Below are 17,090 nucleotides of genomic sequence, written 5' to 3' on the forward strand. Positions count from 1 at the left end.
GCCCCCCCAGCTGCAGTGGGTACCCTGCCCAAAGCCGTGCCTCTCATCAGCTGACTCCTGAAGCCTCACATTAAACACAAGGGATGCGGACTTTTAAAAGAAACTCCCTGAATGAGGAAGATCATAGCTGGTGTGCCAGCTTTACATAAGATTATTTTTTTCAATGAAATCTTACTAAGTGCGTGCTCATGTGCTATTCATGAAAAAAAGGAAAGTGCCCTGTTTCAGAAGAAATAAGGTTTTTTTCCCAGAGTGGGATTTTGAGCCGTCAGTGAGTAATGCTGAAAGCCAAACAGTAATAAATGACGTGGTTTACTCACGTACTTAGTAGTGTACACATGTACACTGTATATGTAAGCCTACATGTACATATGTACATGCATATATAAGCCTTTCCGGCTCTGGCAGAAGTACTGTTGTAAACTTCATTTGTTCAGAGTGAGGGCAAAGGATCAGGTGGCTTTGGTGGCATCAGTTTCTCCAAAGCATCTTTTTGTTTCAAATGTTTAATTTAAAAAAAAAAAAAAAAAGATTACATAAAATTCCTTAAGCTACTTGGTAGTTATACAAGCTGTTTAAATAGTGTATCAATTTGAGAAAATATTTGCAGAACCTTTTAAATAAACAGATGTTCACTCAGATACCTAAAAACTGTGTTGGAACATTTTCATTCATGGGTTTTGTAAAGATGTTTACTTCTTCACTAGTGTTACATCATTCTTTAAAGACTTGTTTCGGTTTTAGTTTTATCCAGTGACACTTAACCCATGCCAGAAATGGGTTAGATTAAGAAAACATTTTCTGTCTTAGCATAAAGTCGGTGTCTGTGGGGTGATGCCATGGGGGATGTAGGGGCCGGATTAGTTGAGAGAGTAAAATCGGCTCTTAGTTTTAAGACGGAGCAAGCCATGCAGGAGCACCTCACAGCCCCACAGCCTGGCCTGCTGGGCCAGCCCTGGCCGCCTTGCTCCAGACCCACCCAGGCATCTGATACGGGTAAAGTGAGAGTGCTAGTCACTTAGTCCTGTCTGACTCTTTGCGACCCCATGGACTGTAGCCCGTCAGGCTCCTCTGTCCGTGGGATCCTCCAGGCAAGAATACTGGAGTGGGCTGCGATTCCCTTTTCCAGGGGATTGTCCCGACCCAGGGATCGAACCTGGGTCTCCTGAATTGCAGGTGGATTCCTCCCCGTTTGAGCCGCCACGGGGACCTGGGCATCAGTGGGGCTGTGGGGCTGTGTGGGAGGCACCTTCCTTCAGCCTCCACAGGGAGGCTGGTGGAGCTTGGCTGATGCAGGGTCCTGGGCGCTGATGTCAAAAGGCCTCTCGGAGCCTGGCCCTACGGGGTGTTTTTGGTGTCATATTGGGTATAATTCACTTTGGTATGTGAATGATGTTATCCCTACCAGAAAAATGATTTTTCCTCAGGAGATATTCAGATGCCTGCCTTTTTTCCCCTCAAAATACTGTTAACTTCAAAATTATCTTCTTAGCTGATGTAGGAAGTGGAAACCCACTGCAGAATTCTTGCCTGGGAAATCCCATGTACTGAGGAGCCTGGCGGGCTGCAGTCCATGGCGTCGCAAAGAGGTGGACACGACTGAGCCACTGGGCTTATTATCTTCTTAGAGTTTTTTTCTTTTTAATTTCACTGGACAAATTAGTTGTGCCAGTGGTAACATTTTCTGTAGTCTTTTGAGGGCAGGGTTAAGAAATAGAATTTTATTAATTTTGGTTATGCATTTTAATTAATTTTGATAATGAAATTTTTTGTCATTAAATTTGGTCATCAGAGTTCTGCTCCAGTATCCTTGATCTACAAAAATAGAATCTTTATACAGTGCACACCCGTGCGGAGGAGACGAAGTGAGCAGGACTGTTACGGAAACGGAAAGTTTTACCTGAATTGTTCTGGGCTGCCATCTCTCCCGCACACTTAGGGCTCCACGTCTTTGAGTAAGCCACGATGTCTGTCTTAGGATTGTCGGTGGATTCAGGTGGGACCCGATGCTGGTGATGAAAAAGAGGCTGTTACTTACACCTGGGAATTCGGACATCTCTTGTGTCGACAAAAAAGTTTCAGCGAAAGCTCAGAAATCCTCATCTGTGCCGATAAGTCAGCAGAACCTCGAAGGGGTGGCCTGGAAAGGGGAGGCCTTGGTGAGACGGGAAAGCACCTTTCACCAGCTGTGCTGTTTAAGAAGAATCAGACTCACTAGGGCCTCTGGAGCAGAAGCAGGCAGGAGCTACTGGGGGGTGCTGGTCAGGGGCTGCTTCCTCGAAGTGACCGTGACCTTGACGGGCAGTGGCTGGGATGCCCTCCTGAAGGAGAGGCTGGTCAGAGGCCACGGGCCTTCCTGCACCTGGGACCCTCGCTCTGTGGCAGGAGCCGGCCTGCTGCTGATGCGGGCATGCCGCTCCCTTGGCCGACTCGCACTGGACGAGCTGTTCGAGCCCGGTGCTGCTGGCCGGTCAGCGGGGACCAGGTCCCCGCGTGGCCATTGCTGGATGCGGGCGGGTTCCGAGCCGCGGGTGAGATGGCCTCTGTCCGCCGGTAGCCCGGTGACGAGGCTGCAGTCACGACACGTGCTTCTCGTGTGCTGCTTGGGTGACTTAGACTGATGCAGGGCCCGTCATGCAAACACAGAGGCTTTATGCCTGAGGTTGTCTGCAGCGGGTGGATGCTGCTTCACTGTGGTTTCAAATCAGCCGTGAGCAGCACCGCCGCTAGGACACGACGGCCTTGACAGTGTGGAAGGCGAAGGGCATGAGAGGCTGTCCCGACTGCCCCCACGGCTGCCTCTGGTCTGCCCGGCGTCCTCTGCCCCCCGCCTGCCCTCACCTCCAGACCCGTCCGTGTCGTGCTTCTGAGCCTTTGTTGTTCAGTCACCAGGTCGTGTTAGGCTCTTTGTGACCCCACAGCCAGCCCTCCCTGTCCATCGCTAACTCCCGGAGTTTGCCAAAACTCATGTCCGTCGAGTCGGTGATGCCATCCAACCATCTCATCCTCTGTTGTCCCCTTCTCCTCCTGCCTTCAATCTTTCCCAGCATCAGGGTCTTTTCAAGAGTCAGTTCTTCCCATCAGGTGGCCAAAATATTGGAGCTTCAGCCTCAGCATCAGTCCTTCCAGTGAGTATTCAGGACTGATTTCCTTTAGGACTGACTGCTTGGACCTCCTTGCTGAGCCTCCCCTGTCCTGCAGACAGGGCTCCAGGTGGAGCCAGAGTCCAGTCTGAGCCCAAGCTGGGCCCTGACACCTTACAGCCTGTGCTTGTGACGCCAGCTGCATCCATCGCTCCACAGCCGTGCCGGCCTAGTTGCTGGGGACACATCACGACCTCTGGTCCCCGGATCTTCTGTGTGGGCGTCCGGGGCGGGGGTGCAGTGTGTGGGGTTCCTTTGACTGTGGTGCAGACCCTGCGCCGGGGGCCGTGTCCCCTGTCACTTGCTGGGTGTGCTGTTGCCCTGGCCCTGGGAAACCGTTCACCAGGCGCGTCCCGGGAAACTGTGTGCACGGATCCTATTCACGCCTGAGCTGTGGGCTGGAAATGTCTTCAGGGAACAGGGGACGGGTGTACATTGCAGAGTTTGCTGCAGGGCCGCGAGGGTGTGGCATTATCGCCCACGGCTGAACAGACTGTATGTTCTCCGTGGGACGACAGTGCACACGCATGCACGCATGGGCATGCATACGTATGTGCACACACATGTATGTGCACACACACACTTGCACACAGTGGTGATCCTAGGATCTTTGAGGCTGGAGGGGGTGGTAGGGCAGTGACCGAGGTCCCCTGAGCTGGCAGTGAGGCCATACTGGGAGCGTCCCCATGTCCAGCTGGCAAGGAAGGAGATGAGGGAAATGTCCACCATGGGCCTTACTTTGCTCCTGCCATTTGCTGAGCTGTGTCTCAGGCAAGTTCCCAGGGATCTGTCTGTGCCCCTGTGCTTTGCAGAAGCTCCCGAGAGGGGCAAAAGGCCTGTGTGCTCAGCCTGGCCAGCTGCCCTTGGCAGAGCAGAGAGGTGATTTTAGCCTCAGGCCTGGTGCCCTGAATGTATTCTGGGACCTCACGGGCGAGCAGGCTGCGTGGGACTCGCAGGGGCCTTAACCTCGTGCAGGGACCCGCGTGGACACAGGGACCCGCGTGGACGCACAGCCGTGGAGCAGTGCTTCCAAAGACGTGTGACTGTGCTGGGTGGCCGTGTGGTTTTCCCCAGATTCTGTAAATAGTAGCATGTCACTTTTTGCAGCTACGTGTTTTAGGTTTGGTGTGTATGTTTCCTGGAAACCCTGAAGTCTCTTGACGTCTGTGAGTAGAATAAGAAGCAGGGACCCTGGGTTACCTAACCTGTGTAGCTCGCAGTGGGGTTGGTCTCGGCCACGCTGAGGTACTCAGGGTGTGGATTGATATGCTCAGCTTCTAAAAATAGCCTCAACACACACACACACACACATTCTCCTTTCAAAGAATGGTGTATTCACTGGGCTTCGAATTCTGGACTTTGTAATTGTCTGGTTGTGGGAAAGGGAGAGAGTTCTCAGGACTTGAGGTCACGTGGCAGCTACCCCAACAGCTGCCCCAGTGGTCCCCCAGCCCAGACACACAGCCGTTCTCTTGTGGGAGGCTGTGCCTGCGTGAGTCTGTGTGTGCAGGGCTGTGTGTGCACGGTGTCCGCGTGTGTACGGTGTCCGCGTGTGTGGCTGGGCGTGCATCTGCGCACGCATGGCTGTGACTGTGTGTGGCTGCGTGAGTGCATGCTCAGACAGGGAGGGAGCGGGCCGGGTGGTTGCCCGGCATATACGCAGGCTTCGGGAGCGCTGTGTCTTTGAATGAGCCTTGCTCTGGCTTCAGCTCCGCCCCCAGGACCAGTGCGTCTCTGCAGTGCCGTGTAGACCGTAAGCTGCCGCACCTGGAGCGAAGCGGAGGCTATCAGTGATGGGTGGTGGAAGCCCGGCAGCCTGGCAAAGGGTTTTCACGTCAGAGCGAAGACGTGGCATCAGGGGCTGCGGTTCTGAAAACTGGGTCTGGGTCCCAGAATCTGGACGTCGGATTAGCGGTGACTTTGCAGGTCACTTCCTGTTTCATGTCTTAGAGTTGTTCGGGCCTAACTCAGCGTTCTGGGGAGGATCCAGGGCCCTGTCCCCCAAGGGGCCTCGGCGGGGGTGTCCTGCCCTCATGTGGGTGCCGGGGGAGAACACAAGTCAGAGGTCACAGGGCAGGTGGAGTGGAGGACGCGGGGGAGCTTCTGGGCCCCGGTGCGTGGCTGGGCTGCTGCCTTCATCACGGAGCTCTGTGAGGGCCGCGTGTGTGTGCCGCTCACCACGTGAACCCGGCCAGAGCACTGCGGCCACGCCTGGGTTTTTTTAAAGAGAGAATGTATCGGTTAGTATTGACCTGTCTGGGGCTGAATGAAAGTGTGACCAGTTGTGTTTGTTGCCCCCTGCCCACCTCCCCCTGATGCTTCTCCTTGCCGGTAGGTGAGTTATTTCGGGCTGGGCGGCTTGATCCCAAAGCTGCAGGTCCCGTTGGATAGCCCTGGAGGGGACGCTAGGTCAATGGAGGTGGAGTTGGCCCGAGGGCCCTTTCTTTTGAGTTCAGCTCATAGAATGTTGGAAAACCCTTACTTAGCTTTAAACGTTTTTAATTCATAGACTCACGGCTCCTGCTTAGCCAGCGAGCTCCTGGAAAACAATCACAGAAATATGATATTGCAACTCCTTCTTAAAATAGAAATATGACTAAAGGATTGAGAAAATAAACATTAGTAAGTGGGGCTTTCCTGAGATTGTTCTGTGCGGCATTGGTCCACTGGGGCTGTCATTCTTTGTCTAGATTTTTAAGTAACTGGATAAGTTGAAGGGGAGCTTATACAAGTCAAGGGGAAAACCAAAGATATGTATGCAAGAAAGGGGAATACAGTTATTTCCTCTATTAAAAAAGGGGAGAAAATGAAAGCTAAGATATGGAGAAGTACATGAAGAATAAATGTATATATACCTTGACTTTGCATTTTAATTACAAATAATTTAACTATAACCCATTATATTGCAGCCTGCTTGAGAGTCCAGAAAGAGTTTAGTGATGTGACTTGGAAAGATTTGCTACAATTACTAAGTAAAATATACAGTAATTCTTTCCACTCAGTGTCTCTGGTGGGCTGAAACATTTGAGATTTATTATTTATAAAGTAGCTTGAACTCCTCATGTGAGCAATACAGAAAGTCTGTATTTTGTATGCACACATGCGTAACCATCAAAGGCTCCAGGACCCCAGTGCCCACCTTCTGATTGGGATGAGACGACTCGGCAGACGAGCCGGCGCTGCTTAGGTAGCGTCCCCGTGGCTCCTTCTCTGGGGTCAAGGCTCTGAATTCGCAGGTAACCCCGTGCGAGGCCAGGACCACCCTTGTACACACTGGCTGGAGCCCTAAGAGAAAAGATGAGGAATAAGCCAGGAAGGGGTGTTTCCTGCACACAGTCAGCCTCATGAAATAATAAAATTTTCACTTTGTGGGTGTGTAGGTGACAAGTCCTGCCAAGTGCTGCTCGGAAACTGTGTCCGCGGACCATTCAGCCCCCGCCCCCCATTCTGAGTGCATGTACAACAGCACTCCAGGAGTGAAAAGAATTTTGATTTTCATGTAGACAACGGTTCTGTGGGTGAAAAAGTCAGGCCCCGCAGTGCCTTGTTGGGCCAGATCTCTCCCCTTTGAGGTGCCGCTTTTCTGTGCGTTTCTGTCCCAAAACTGGACATTTGACAGTGCTGCCTTACAGTCTGAGCCCCACAGTCCAATGCGGTAGATCCATCATTTTAGCTAAGTTCATTTTAGCCAGATCATTCAAGGGCATCACTGGTTTAAAGCTGTGCACATTTTCTTCTCTGAAAATACTGGTGAACTTGCTTTAAGACCTTTGGATGAACTCCTTTTATCCATTTCAGGTACGTTCTGTACTAAGAGGTGAAAACTGCATGATTGTACTGATGCACACTCTAAGCGAGTTCTCCGCGTCCCTGCTTGGCCCGCCGGACCTGAATATTCTGTTTAAAGGTCGATGCCGCCTTGGCCCCTTCTGAAAGCCAGGCCGCGCGCGGACCGCGGGGAGCGCGCGCCCTCTGCCGGCCAGGCCCCCGCACGGCGCCGGAAGCCGCGCCCCTCCCCCGCGGCCGGCGCTGGGCCCCGCGGGCTTTGTTCTGCAGGTCGGCGTGTGTCCGGCGTTGCATCTGAAGGCGGTGCTGAGAAATAGCCCCGGTTTCCTAAAGAGGGTCATTATAGTTCGTTCGTAAATGCATAGAATGTGGCTCTTAACTATTCTGGGATAGTTACGCAGCATAAGAACTTTCCAGCCACGCAACTGCTAGTGTGTATCCACAGCCCTTGTTATATGTTGGAGATTTGCAGGTCCCTTCTCTTCTGCAGTCTTGATCCGACCTGGCTCTCTTAAAACCCAAAGGGTGGCACAACAAACACAGGTGGTTTGAGTGGAGTGGGTTCCTTGTAGAGGTTGAGGGGCAGTTCCTGACGCCCTGTCCTTAAGGAAGCTTTGGGGAACAAGCTTCACAGGCGAGGCCCCTGGGCTCCTTCCTCTCCCTCAGCGGCAGTTTAAAATCTAAAGTGATAGAAACACCTTCTTTCACCAGTTCCTTCAACTTTAACATGCTTCCTTATGGTAATCGATTTACTTTGTATTTGCCTTTGTAAAGTGGAAATATTCAGTATTCTTAAGAGCGTGGTTTGTAAAGTTTTGTTTTGTGGTTTTCTTTTTACTTTTACACTTGATTGAACTTTGTCAAATGGACAACTTATAGTTTCCTGTTAGGATTTGGGGTTGAAGGAGGGTGTATAAAAGCTACAGTAGCCATGAAAGTATTAATGGACTTGAATTCTGTTCACTTCAGCATAGATTTGATTTTTTCAAAAATACACCAGTGACCTGAGTGACATATTTTTATGGCTGTGTCAATGAGGAAGCAGTAAGTTCTTCATTTCTAGAATGTGACTGTTTTATGGCAGGACACACTGCTGTCCATTAACTGGAAGCTTGGGTGGATACACCAGATATTTGATCAACCTCTAAAATGTTGACTCTGTAATAATCTCTGAACAGGAATGTTCTTAAGAAAGTTATTTTCCAGATTGCAAGTGTTAACTTTTCTTTTGGCACCTGGTTACTTGGTTTAGTCAGAAGTCCTGTATTTAATCTGTAACTTTTTTTCTTCAGAAATCAAAATCTGGCTTCCAGAGTGCTAAGATATTTATTGAATACATGTTTTTCCATAAACGCAAATAAGTTACAGTTTTGCGAGTTATTTATGTGAATAGATTAATTACTGAAAATGAAAACTTGAACACTGCATTCAGTCAGCAGAAAAAGGAGCAGGAACAATTTAGGGAAGAAAATATTTGTTCGTGTATAAAATATTTAAGCGTGATTATTCAGTTGTTGTTGTTCTAGTTGTCTGGTTTCCTTATCGCCGAGACCTTATTATTATTATTATTATTATCGTTGTTCACGTTGCATGTGTAATGAGTGAGAAACCTTTGAGAAAGAATGCTTGTCTTAAAGAGACACTTTTCTGGCTGTAGGACCGCGTCGTTCTGGAGAGATACCGGGCCATCAGAAGTGGTTCCTGCGCTGTTCGCTCTGGAAACAAAGCTTGTGCTTTTACAAAGGGCAGTGAGGCTGAGCTGAGACTTTGACTTTATTGCTGGTGTCGTCTCCGGGCCTGGAAGCCTGGCGATTCCTTGTTTGCTGTGGCCCCTCCTCCCAGCGGCCTCGCAAGTAGGCCAGTTGGTCACGTGCTCTCCTGGGTGCCCTCTGTGATGGCAGACACGCCGCGTGTCTTCGCCCCTCGCTGATTTTCCCTTTATTCTCCCAGAAGGAGAACTTCCCCATCGAACCAGCCCGGGGCAGGATTTTCAGCATCTCCTTTGCTTCACTTGCACAGAAAGCTTATTAAATCGTGTTTGAGAATTGAGAAGCCCCATGGCTGTTGTAGCTGAAACTTTTTAAGTCATTTTTGCGTTGTATCCAAGATGTGCTGTGATGATAATTCGCCCCATTACATTTCATTGAGAATCAGTGTTTCTGAGACACTGAAATATCTTTTCAGGGACTCTTTCCCGCCCCCTCCCCCCCACACCTGTGTGGTTTTCTCTTTGTTAATTTCTTGCATTTCAGATGGGTAACTCTCAAGTTTCAGTTAAACCGTGATGTGATGCAAAATGGCTCTCATTTCTCTTACAACATCTTACCTTTTATTCTGCCCTGTGTTTATATTTGTCTCCTTTTAAGGCAGGGTAATGGCACCCCACTCCAGTACTCTTGCCTGGAAAATCCCATGGATGGAGGGGAGGAAAATCCCATGGGCTGCAGTCCATGGGGTGGTTAGGAGTCGGACACGACTGAGCGACTTCACTTTCACTTTTCACTTTCATGCATTGGAGAAGGAAATGGCAACCCACTCCAGTGTTCTTGCCTGGAGAATCCCAGGGACGGGGGAGCCTGGTGGGCTGCTGTCTATGGGGTTGCACAGAGTCGGACGCGACTGAAGTGACTTAGCAGCAGCAGCAAGGCAGGGTAAACCATTATTAAAGAAGGCTCTTTTGAGAAATAGTTAAAAACCGATGTTCTTGCTGTCACAACAAGTTTTTGGTAACTGGTAATAGTTGCAAAAGTTACTGGGAACTCACAAATATTAAAAAATTAAAATAACTGCTGAAATCTCACAATTCGTTTTTACAAAGATGAGTGTATGTGTTTTTTATTTCTCCTGGTGAGGAGCTCAGGCCCCATAGCTGTGGCTCCAGAGCGCAGGCTCGTGGTTGAGGTGTCCCGGCTTAGCTGCTCTGAGGCACCTGGGATCTTGCCAGACCAGGGATCGATCCAGTGTCCCTTGCATTGCAAGGTGGACTCCTAACCTGCAGACCACCAGGGAAGCCCTCAAAATTACTTGAAACACAAGAGTTCTTCATTGTGGGAATTCTCGGGCTCACAGTAGTTGCGATCTTTTATCTTTGTGGGGAGGGTTACTGTATGTCCCAGACACAGCTCAAATCACTAGAATAATTTGTATTCAGGCTCTTTTCTGTCTCAAGAACCTCCTCACTGTCCCCACCCCCCATACACTGGTTTGGTGGGTCTTTTTTTTCCCCCCATGAAGAGGAACAGCTTGGAAGGGGCATCCTCACAGCCTTTGGGTTGGGGAGACCCCGCTACCTGAGCATGCAGTTTGCTGTCCTCCCTGAGCGCCAGCTGCCATTTAGGGGCGTCACTGCAGGTTTGGGGCTTCCCAGGTGGCTCAGTGGTAAAGAATCCGGTGGCAGTGCAGGAAACACAAGAGACTCAAGCGCCATCCTTGGGTCGGGAAGATCCCCTGGGGTAGGAAATGGCAACCCACCGCAGTATTTATTCTTGCCTGGAGGATCCCATGAACAGAGGAGCCTGGTAGGGTCACAAAGAGTCGAACATGACTGAGCAATTGAGTGCACGCGCGCTCACACACACACACAAACACACACACATACTGCAGATATTACATCTGGGTTTTAAGGAAGGGAGTGGGGCTGCTAGGCGAATCTCCCACTCAGATTGTTCCAGGATCACCTCCTGGGCAGTAGGGGCCGTAGGGGGGTCTCTTCCTGACCCCTCTGCTGCTCTGTCCTTTCGAGTTTTACTGCATCACCATGTGCGTGCACCCCGCTTTTGGAGAGAAAGTCTGTATTCTGGACTTGCAGACCTGAAGTCTTTCGGGGTCCGGTATGGAGAATTCTAGAAACTTGCTGCGCATGCGAGGCTCAGCTCTTCCCCTTACGAGCCCCTGACCCAAAGATGGTTCAGCGTTTGGAACAGTCAAGCTGAGTTTACCCCAGAGCACCTGCCTCTTCCCCCAGCAGCCACTGGACAGGGTCACTCCCATCCCCTGGGCCCCTCCCTGACCGAGGGTGCAGCAGGTGGGCGAGGGCTCCACCACCCACCACGAGGCCTTCCAAAGCCGCATCGCCTGCGTGAGCCTGCAGGCAGGCCCCGGGGGGTGGGAGCGGGGTCCCCACTCAAGGAGGGGCACTGTTTCTCCGGGGCATTCCCCTCAACCCCCACCTGGGAAGCAGATTTGGGGAGGTGAGGGGAGGGATGGTGAGACGTAGGCTTACAGGACAGTCACGGGGCCCGTCCTGGGCCAGACCAGTGGTCCATAGTTTCTGAAGCAGTTGCAGGCTCCCTGGGGGTACACTGGGGGGAGAACACTCTTTCCTGGCCCTCCCTCTGCGTGACCACGGGCTGAAAGTTGCAGAAAGCCCTATCTGTCATAAAGAATTAAGTCCTTATTTCTGTGTTTTGATACAGCTGGTCCCTGTCTGTTAACTAGTAGTGGGGTAGTTACATGTCACTAGATAGGCAGCTATGTTATTTTCCTTTGCATTCTACTGAGTCACTTAATTGAGAAATAAATATTAAATAATGCTGGTTTGCCCTCGAGTTTGGTCTGCCCTTAAGAGAGAGCTGCTGATCCATCCGGGCACTGGACTGCACTGTTCTGAGCTCCACTGGCCTCCCCGCTGCGGGGTGCAGGGCAGTGTGGGTGAGCTCCATGGTCTCCGGTCCTGATGAGAAACACTAACATCACACTTTGCGTTTCAATCCTGCAGGAGCAAAGCCACACCGTTGCTGCTTCCCAGAAGACGTCTCCTTGACCGTGCTCTCCAATGGAGACCAAAGCCACACACTTGGAAACAGCCCATCAGGAAGAGCGGCCGGGGAGCCCGGCGCGGGGATCGCGGCCTGCGTGTCCATACTTGAAAGCAGCAGCAGGGACGCTCCCAGGAGACCCGAGCCGCCTCGGTGTTCTGTGGACTTGAAGACGCCAGCATGTGGCCCCCAGCAGGAGGGCCCGGGCCCCAGGGACGCGGCTGACCTCCCTCCACGCCCGGCCCAGGCGGCGGGTCTGCAGCCGCCCTCTGAGAGCCAGGCCGCCTACCCCCGGGAGAGGCCGCCGGATTTGCACACCAAGGAGCACCCCACAGCGGGGAAGCAGGCGCCGGCCCCAGACCTGGTCCCATTGGACCTGAGCGAACGGTCCTCGCGGGACGACCCCGGCCGCCGGGAGCCGGCCTCCTCGCTGCAGGCGGCGCTGGCCGTGCACCCGTGTCCGTACTGCGGCCATAAGACCTACTATCCCGAGGTGCTCTGGATGCACAAGCGTGTCTGGCACCGGGTCAGCGGCCAGGCCGTGGCCCCGCAGTGGACTCAGCCCAACGGCTACAAGAGCATCAGGAGCAACCTGGTGTTCCTGGCCCGGAGCGGACGCACGGGCCCCCCGCCTGCCCTCGGGGGCAAGGAGTGCCAGCCTCTGCCCATCGCCCGGTTCACCCGCACCCAGGTGCCGGGCGGGGCGCCAGGCCCCAAAGGCAGCCCCTCGCCCCTGGGGGTGCCCACGAAAGCCGCCGGCCTGCCCAGGAGCAAGGAGGGCCACCCTGGGGCGCCCTGTACACTCTGGACGGCCGGCCCCGACGGGACCCGGCAGACCCGGCCTGGCCCCAGCCCGGAGCAGCCTCCGCCCAAGCCCAAACAGGAGGCCAGCCCCAGACCCGGGGCCACGGGAGGCAGTGGGGGCTTCAGCAGAAGCGCCACCCCAACGCCCACTGTCATCACCCGGGCAGGCCCCCAGGCCCCTGCCAGCGGCAGACAGGGGGCAGGCCTCGGGCCCCCAAGTAAGCACAGTGCCCCGGACCCCCCCAAAGCCAAATTCAGCCCTCAGCCTCAGGGTCAGCCGCACGGGAAAGGCGACGGGGCCACCCCTCTACCTCCCCGGGAGCCCCCCTCCAAGGCCGGCTCCAGAGGGCCCGCAGTCCCTCAGGGCCCACCTGCCCCACACCCTGTCAAGCAGGAGCCGGCGTCCGAGGGCCCCGAGAAGCGCCTGGACCTCCTCAGCATCTTCAAGACGTACATCCCGAAGGACCTGGCTTCCCTCTACCAGAGCTGGGGCGCCAGCAGCCCTGTGCTCGAGCGCAGAGGTGAGAGCTGCGGCCCGGTCTGCCTGCCCCCAGGACCTCAGGGGGAGCCTCCCGCCCCCCTGGGACCTCAGGGAGTCCCCCACCCCCCCAGACCTCAGGGAACCCCCATCTGCCTGCCCCTGGGACCTCAGGGAGCCCCCATATGCCTGCCCTTGGGACCTCAGGGAGCCCCCACCCTCCCAGGACCTCAGGGAGCCACCTGCCTGCCCGCTCCTGGGACCTCAGGGAGTCCCCGATACCCCAGGACCTCAGGGGAAGCCCCCTGCCCCCCGGGACCTCAGGGAACCCTCGCCTGCCTGCCCGCGGGATCTCAGGGAGCCCCACCCCCCAGGACCTCAGGGTGAACCCTCCGCCTGCCTTCCCGCCCGGGGACCTCAGGGAGTCCCCCGCCTGCCTGACGACCTCAGGGGAGCCCCCCCACCTGCCCAACTCCCGGGGACCTCAGGAAGCTCCCCAACCCCTGGGGACCTCAGGGAGCCCCCGCCTGCCTGACCTCAGGGAGCCCCCACCTGCCTGCCCCCCGGGAGCCCCCACCCCCCCAGAGGACCTCAGGGAGCCCCCAATGCCCCTGGGGACCTCAGGGAGAGACCCCGCCCCCCCCACCCACTGACAACCCCAGGGGGAGCCCCCAACCTGCCTGGGGACCTCAGGGGGAGCCGCCCACCCCCCCAAGGCCCTCAGGGGGAGCCCCCCGCCTGCCCACCCGCCTGGGGCACTTAGGGAATCTCCTCTGTAGAAGGCCGTGGGCTGCCTGCCTGCTGGGTCTGGGTCCTTAGGCAGCTGGCCTGGCTGCTGTGCCCTCCCGCCCTGCCTGCGGGGGTTGGTGCTTGCTTTCCTGCCCCTGCCTGCCTGCCGGGGGCTGGGGCATTTGGCGTTGGGCCCCCTGCTCCTGTGACACCCCTGCACTCCAGTCATGTCTCCTCAATGCCGAGCAGGCGGCCTCCAGGGTGCGTCCCCACTCAGCCATTTTCAAAAAGCGTCAGTAGACATCCACTGTCTCCCGTGTCTGCAAAGACGGGATGTTCACTTGAAGTGACTGTTTACGCTTTGCCTTTATATGTTTGTAACTTTAACAGGGCACGTCAGTGTGCAGGGTGTGTTAAGTGGAGCCTCTGGAGAGCAGGAATGTGCCTTACAGGGTTTGGGGAGTTGACGTGCGCTAAAATTCCGGAAAAAATTATGCCTCATACCATTGTCTTCGTATCTCCCCAATGTCTCAGAATTCATGCCTGTTGGGGTTGTTAAGTTGCTCAGTCGTGTACGACTCTTTGAGACTCCACACCAGGCTTCCCTGTCCTTCACCATCTCCCAGAGCTTGCTCAGACTCGTGTGCACTGAGTTGGTGATGCCGTCCATCCCCTATTACTGATAATGATTAGCAATTGCAGCAAGTTTGCCAGCTCCACAGAACACATGCGTGGGATCCCATGCTCTTGTTCTTGATTATAAATTGAAAGGACTTTCCTGGCAGTCTAGTGGTTAGTACTCTGCACTTCCATTGCAGGGGGCAAGGGTTCAATCCTTGGCTGGGGAATTAAGATCCTGCACGTCCCAGGGTGTGGCCAGAAAAGAGGGAAAGTTTAAACAATAAAACTTTGGGGCTTCCCAGGTGGCACTAGTGGTAAAGAACATGCTTGCCAATGCAGGAGACAGAAGAGATGTGGGTTCGATCCCTGGGTTGGGAAGATCCCCTGGAGGAGGAAAAGGCAACCCACTCCAGTATCCTTGCCTGGAAAATCCCATGGACAGAAGAGCCTGGTGGGCTACCGTCCATGGGGTCGCAGAGGCAGACACGCACGCACCAGCTTCACGTTCTCAGCAGTGTGTCTGAGAAGTGCAGGTTATTCGCTCTGAGACGGAGTAAAGGTGTGTAGGTTGGCCCTTTGCATCTCATGCCAACCTCAGTTCTTTCTTAGATCGGGTTCTTGTGGCCCCTGAAGCAGAGAGGACTCAGATGCAGATGACAGTGAGTTTTGTGGGCGCTGTGTCCCTGGTCACCTTCTCCCATCCGTCTAGGGCTTCCTGGAGTCTGTCCCCCCGACCCTGCATTTGCACCGGTGTTGAAGTGACTTTCACTTGAACTTCATGTGCTGCGTCTCACGGCCCGCAGGACTGTGCTCTAAACCTACCAGTCGGCCCCTGGTGAGCGGCAAAGACTCCCGCTTCCTGAGGCTCTTTGTGCTGCTTCTGGGTCTGCTTTGTTGCCTCTTCCCCCCAGAAGGAGACGCGAATTCTAAGTTAAGGTTTAGAGAACTTAAGATGACAGAATTTGAAGTCCCAGTAGCCTGAAATGTTTTCCTTAAGATTTTAAAAATAAACCGTTCTAAGGCTTTTCCCCCTTAAACAGAGGTTCCATGTTGATCTTTTAAAGTGAAAAATGCTAAGTCGTTGTGAAGCCTCTTTGCTCTTCTTGGATGTTTCACTCTTCTCATGGATGCACTGAAATATGTCAGGTGTGAGTGTGCAGATTCGTGGTGTTTTTGTTCACCCTGGTTTGGGTTTCTTAGGTGCTTGCGTGCTAAGCCGCTTCAGTCGTGTCTGACTCTCTGTGACCCTTTGGACTGGAGCCGGCCAGGCTGCTCTGTGGGATTCTCCAGGCAAGGATACTGGTGGGAGCTGCGATTCCTTCTCCATGGGATCTCCCCGACCCAGGGATTGAAACCAGGTCTCCCGCATTGCGGGCAGATTGTTTACAGTCTGAGGGTTTATGATGCTTTTAAAGTGTTGCGGCTGCAGGGAAACAGCAGGTGTGCCAAAGTCGCATGTAGAGCGGTGAACAGGACAGTGGCGTTCCCTGTGACAGAGACACTATCTACTGTTGCAGCTTGGGAACCAAGTGCATCCGCCTCCCAACAGTTACATCATCGACACGCTGCTGAATTGGCAGTAACTAAACTGTTGCAGTTTTGGTGTCCACCCATTTTTCTTTTTCCTTGAGTACATATGTGTTTGACTTTGGCATCAGGAATCTAGAACCTTGGCTAATTCATCTCCATTCCAGATAATCTTGTAGTTCAGTTCAGCATGGACTGCAGCACGCCAGGAAGGTCCATCACCAACTCTCGGAGCTTGCTCAAACTCACGTCCATCGAGTCAATGATGCCATCCAGCCATCTCATCCTCTGTCGTCCCATTCTCTTCCCGCCTTCAATCTTTCCCAGCATCAGGGTCTTTTCCAATGAGTCAGCTCTTCGCATCAGGTGGCCAGAGTATTGGAGTTTCAGCTTCAGCATCAGTCCTTCAGTGAATATTCAGGACCGATTTCCTTTAGGGTTCCTTGGAAGATAATCTTTGTAACTGTCCTATTCCAGGAGTCCCAGGACTTTGGGGTATCACGCTGTCCTCTGACTCGGTTTTTGTGTATTTCCCTGTGGGATTTGTGTGTTCACCCTGTGGGGTGAAGATCGCAGCCCCCCACCCTGGGATTGCTATGAGCATCACCTTGCAGGGGGGGCGATGGAAACGTGCAGAAGGGAATTTTATAAAAGGAGAGCAATTCATCTGTGGTGGACATGAGATCGGTCCTTGTGGAGCTGGAGGTGTGATTCTGTCATTCTCCAGGGACGAATTGCCTTGAGGTAGAATGTTGCACTCAGGCGATGCCTCTAAGGCATCGAGGTTTTCTGAGGTTAAGAGAGAGGATTCTCAGAGAGCTTTTCCCCACCTGTGTTTTGACCAAATGATGTTTGTGTAGAAATGAATGGTCTGGAAGTTCTGCCAAAAGAGAAAGGATATCACGTGGGAACGGTCACTGTCACTTCCCTTAGGGCTTGAAGCCTAATCATTTAAGGATGAAAAGAGCCACGTTTTCTGTTATCATTCTGCAATGTAGATCCCCGGTCTGGAAGCAGGTATGAGGGTAGCGTGAATGGTTTGTGGATAGAATAGGTCGTAAAATAATACATTATCTGCATGTCCAGACTTTGTATCCAGCCTGCAGTAGATGATGACATGGATTTTAGAATAAAAACACTGAAAAGAATAGGGTAATTCCAGATAGGATAATATATACGGTTTTTCTTGTTGGGACTTTAAAAAAAAACCTCTTTTATGCCCGAGACACGTTGCTCGGGTGATGA

At 53.2% G+C, this 17,090-nt stretch overlaps 1 protein-coding gene across 5 annotated transcripts in view; it reads left to right on the forward strand.

Moving 5' to 3' along the window:
* Positions 1-17,090, forward strand: part of ZNF516 (zinc finger protein 516) — a 100,359-nt gene that overhangs the window by 64,248 nt on the left and 19,021 nt on the right. For all 5 annotated transcript variants that reach the window (XM_024984595.2, XM_002697653.6, XM_024984594.2 and 2 more), the window contains exon 3: positions 11,647-13,011. In XM_024984595.2, coding sequence (XP_024840363.1) covers positions 11,647-13,011 — 1,365 coding nt within the window. The remainder of the gene's footprint in view (positions 1-11,646; positions 13,012-17,090) is intronic.

The sequence above is a fragment of the Bos taurus genome, chromosome 24, assembly GCF_002263795.3.
Source record: "Bos taurus isolate L1 Dominette 01449 registration number 42190680 breed Hereford chromosome 24, ARS-UCD2.0, whole genome shotgun sequence".
In the NCBI taxonomy this organism is placed as follows: Eukaryota; Metazoa; Chordata; class Mammalia; order Artiodactyla; family Bovidae; genus Bos; species Bos taurus.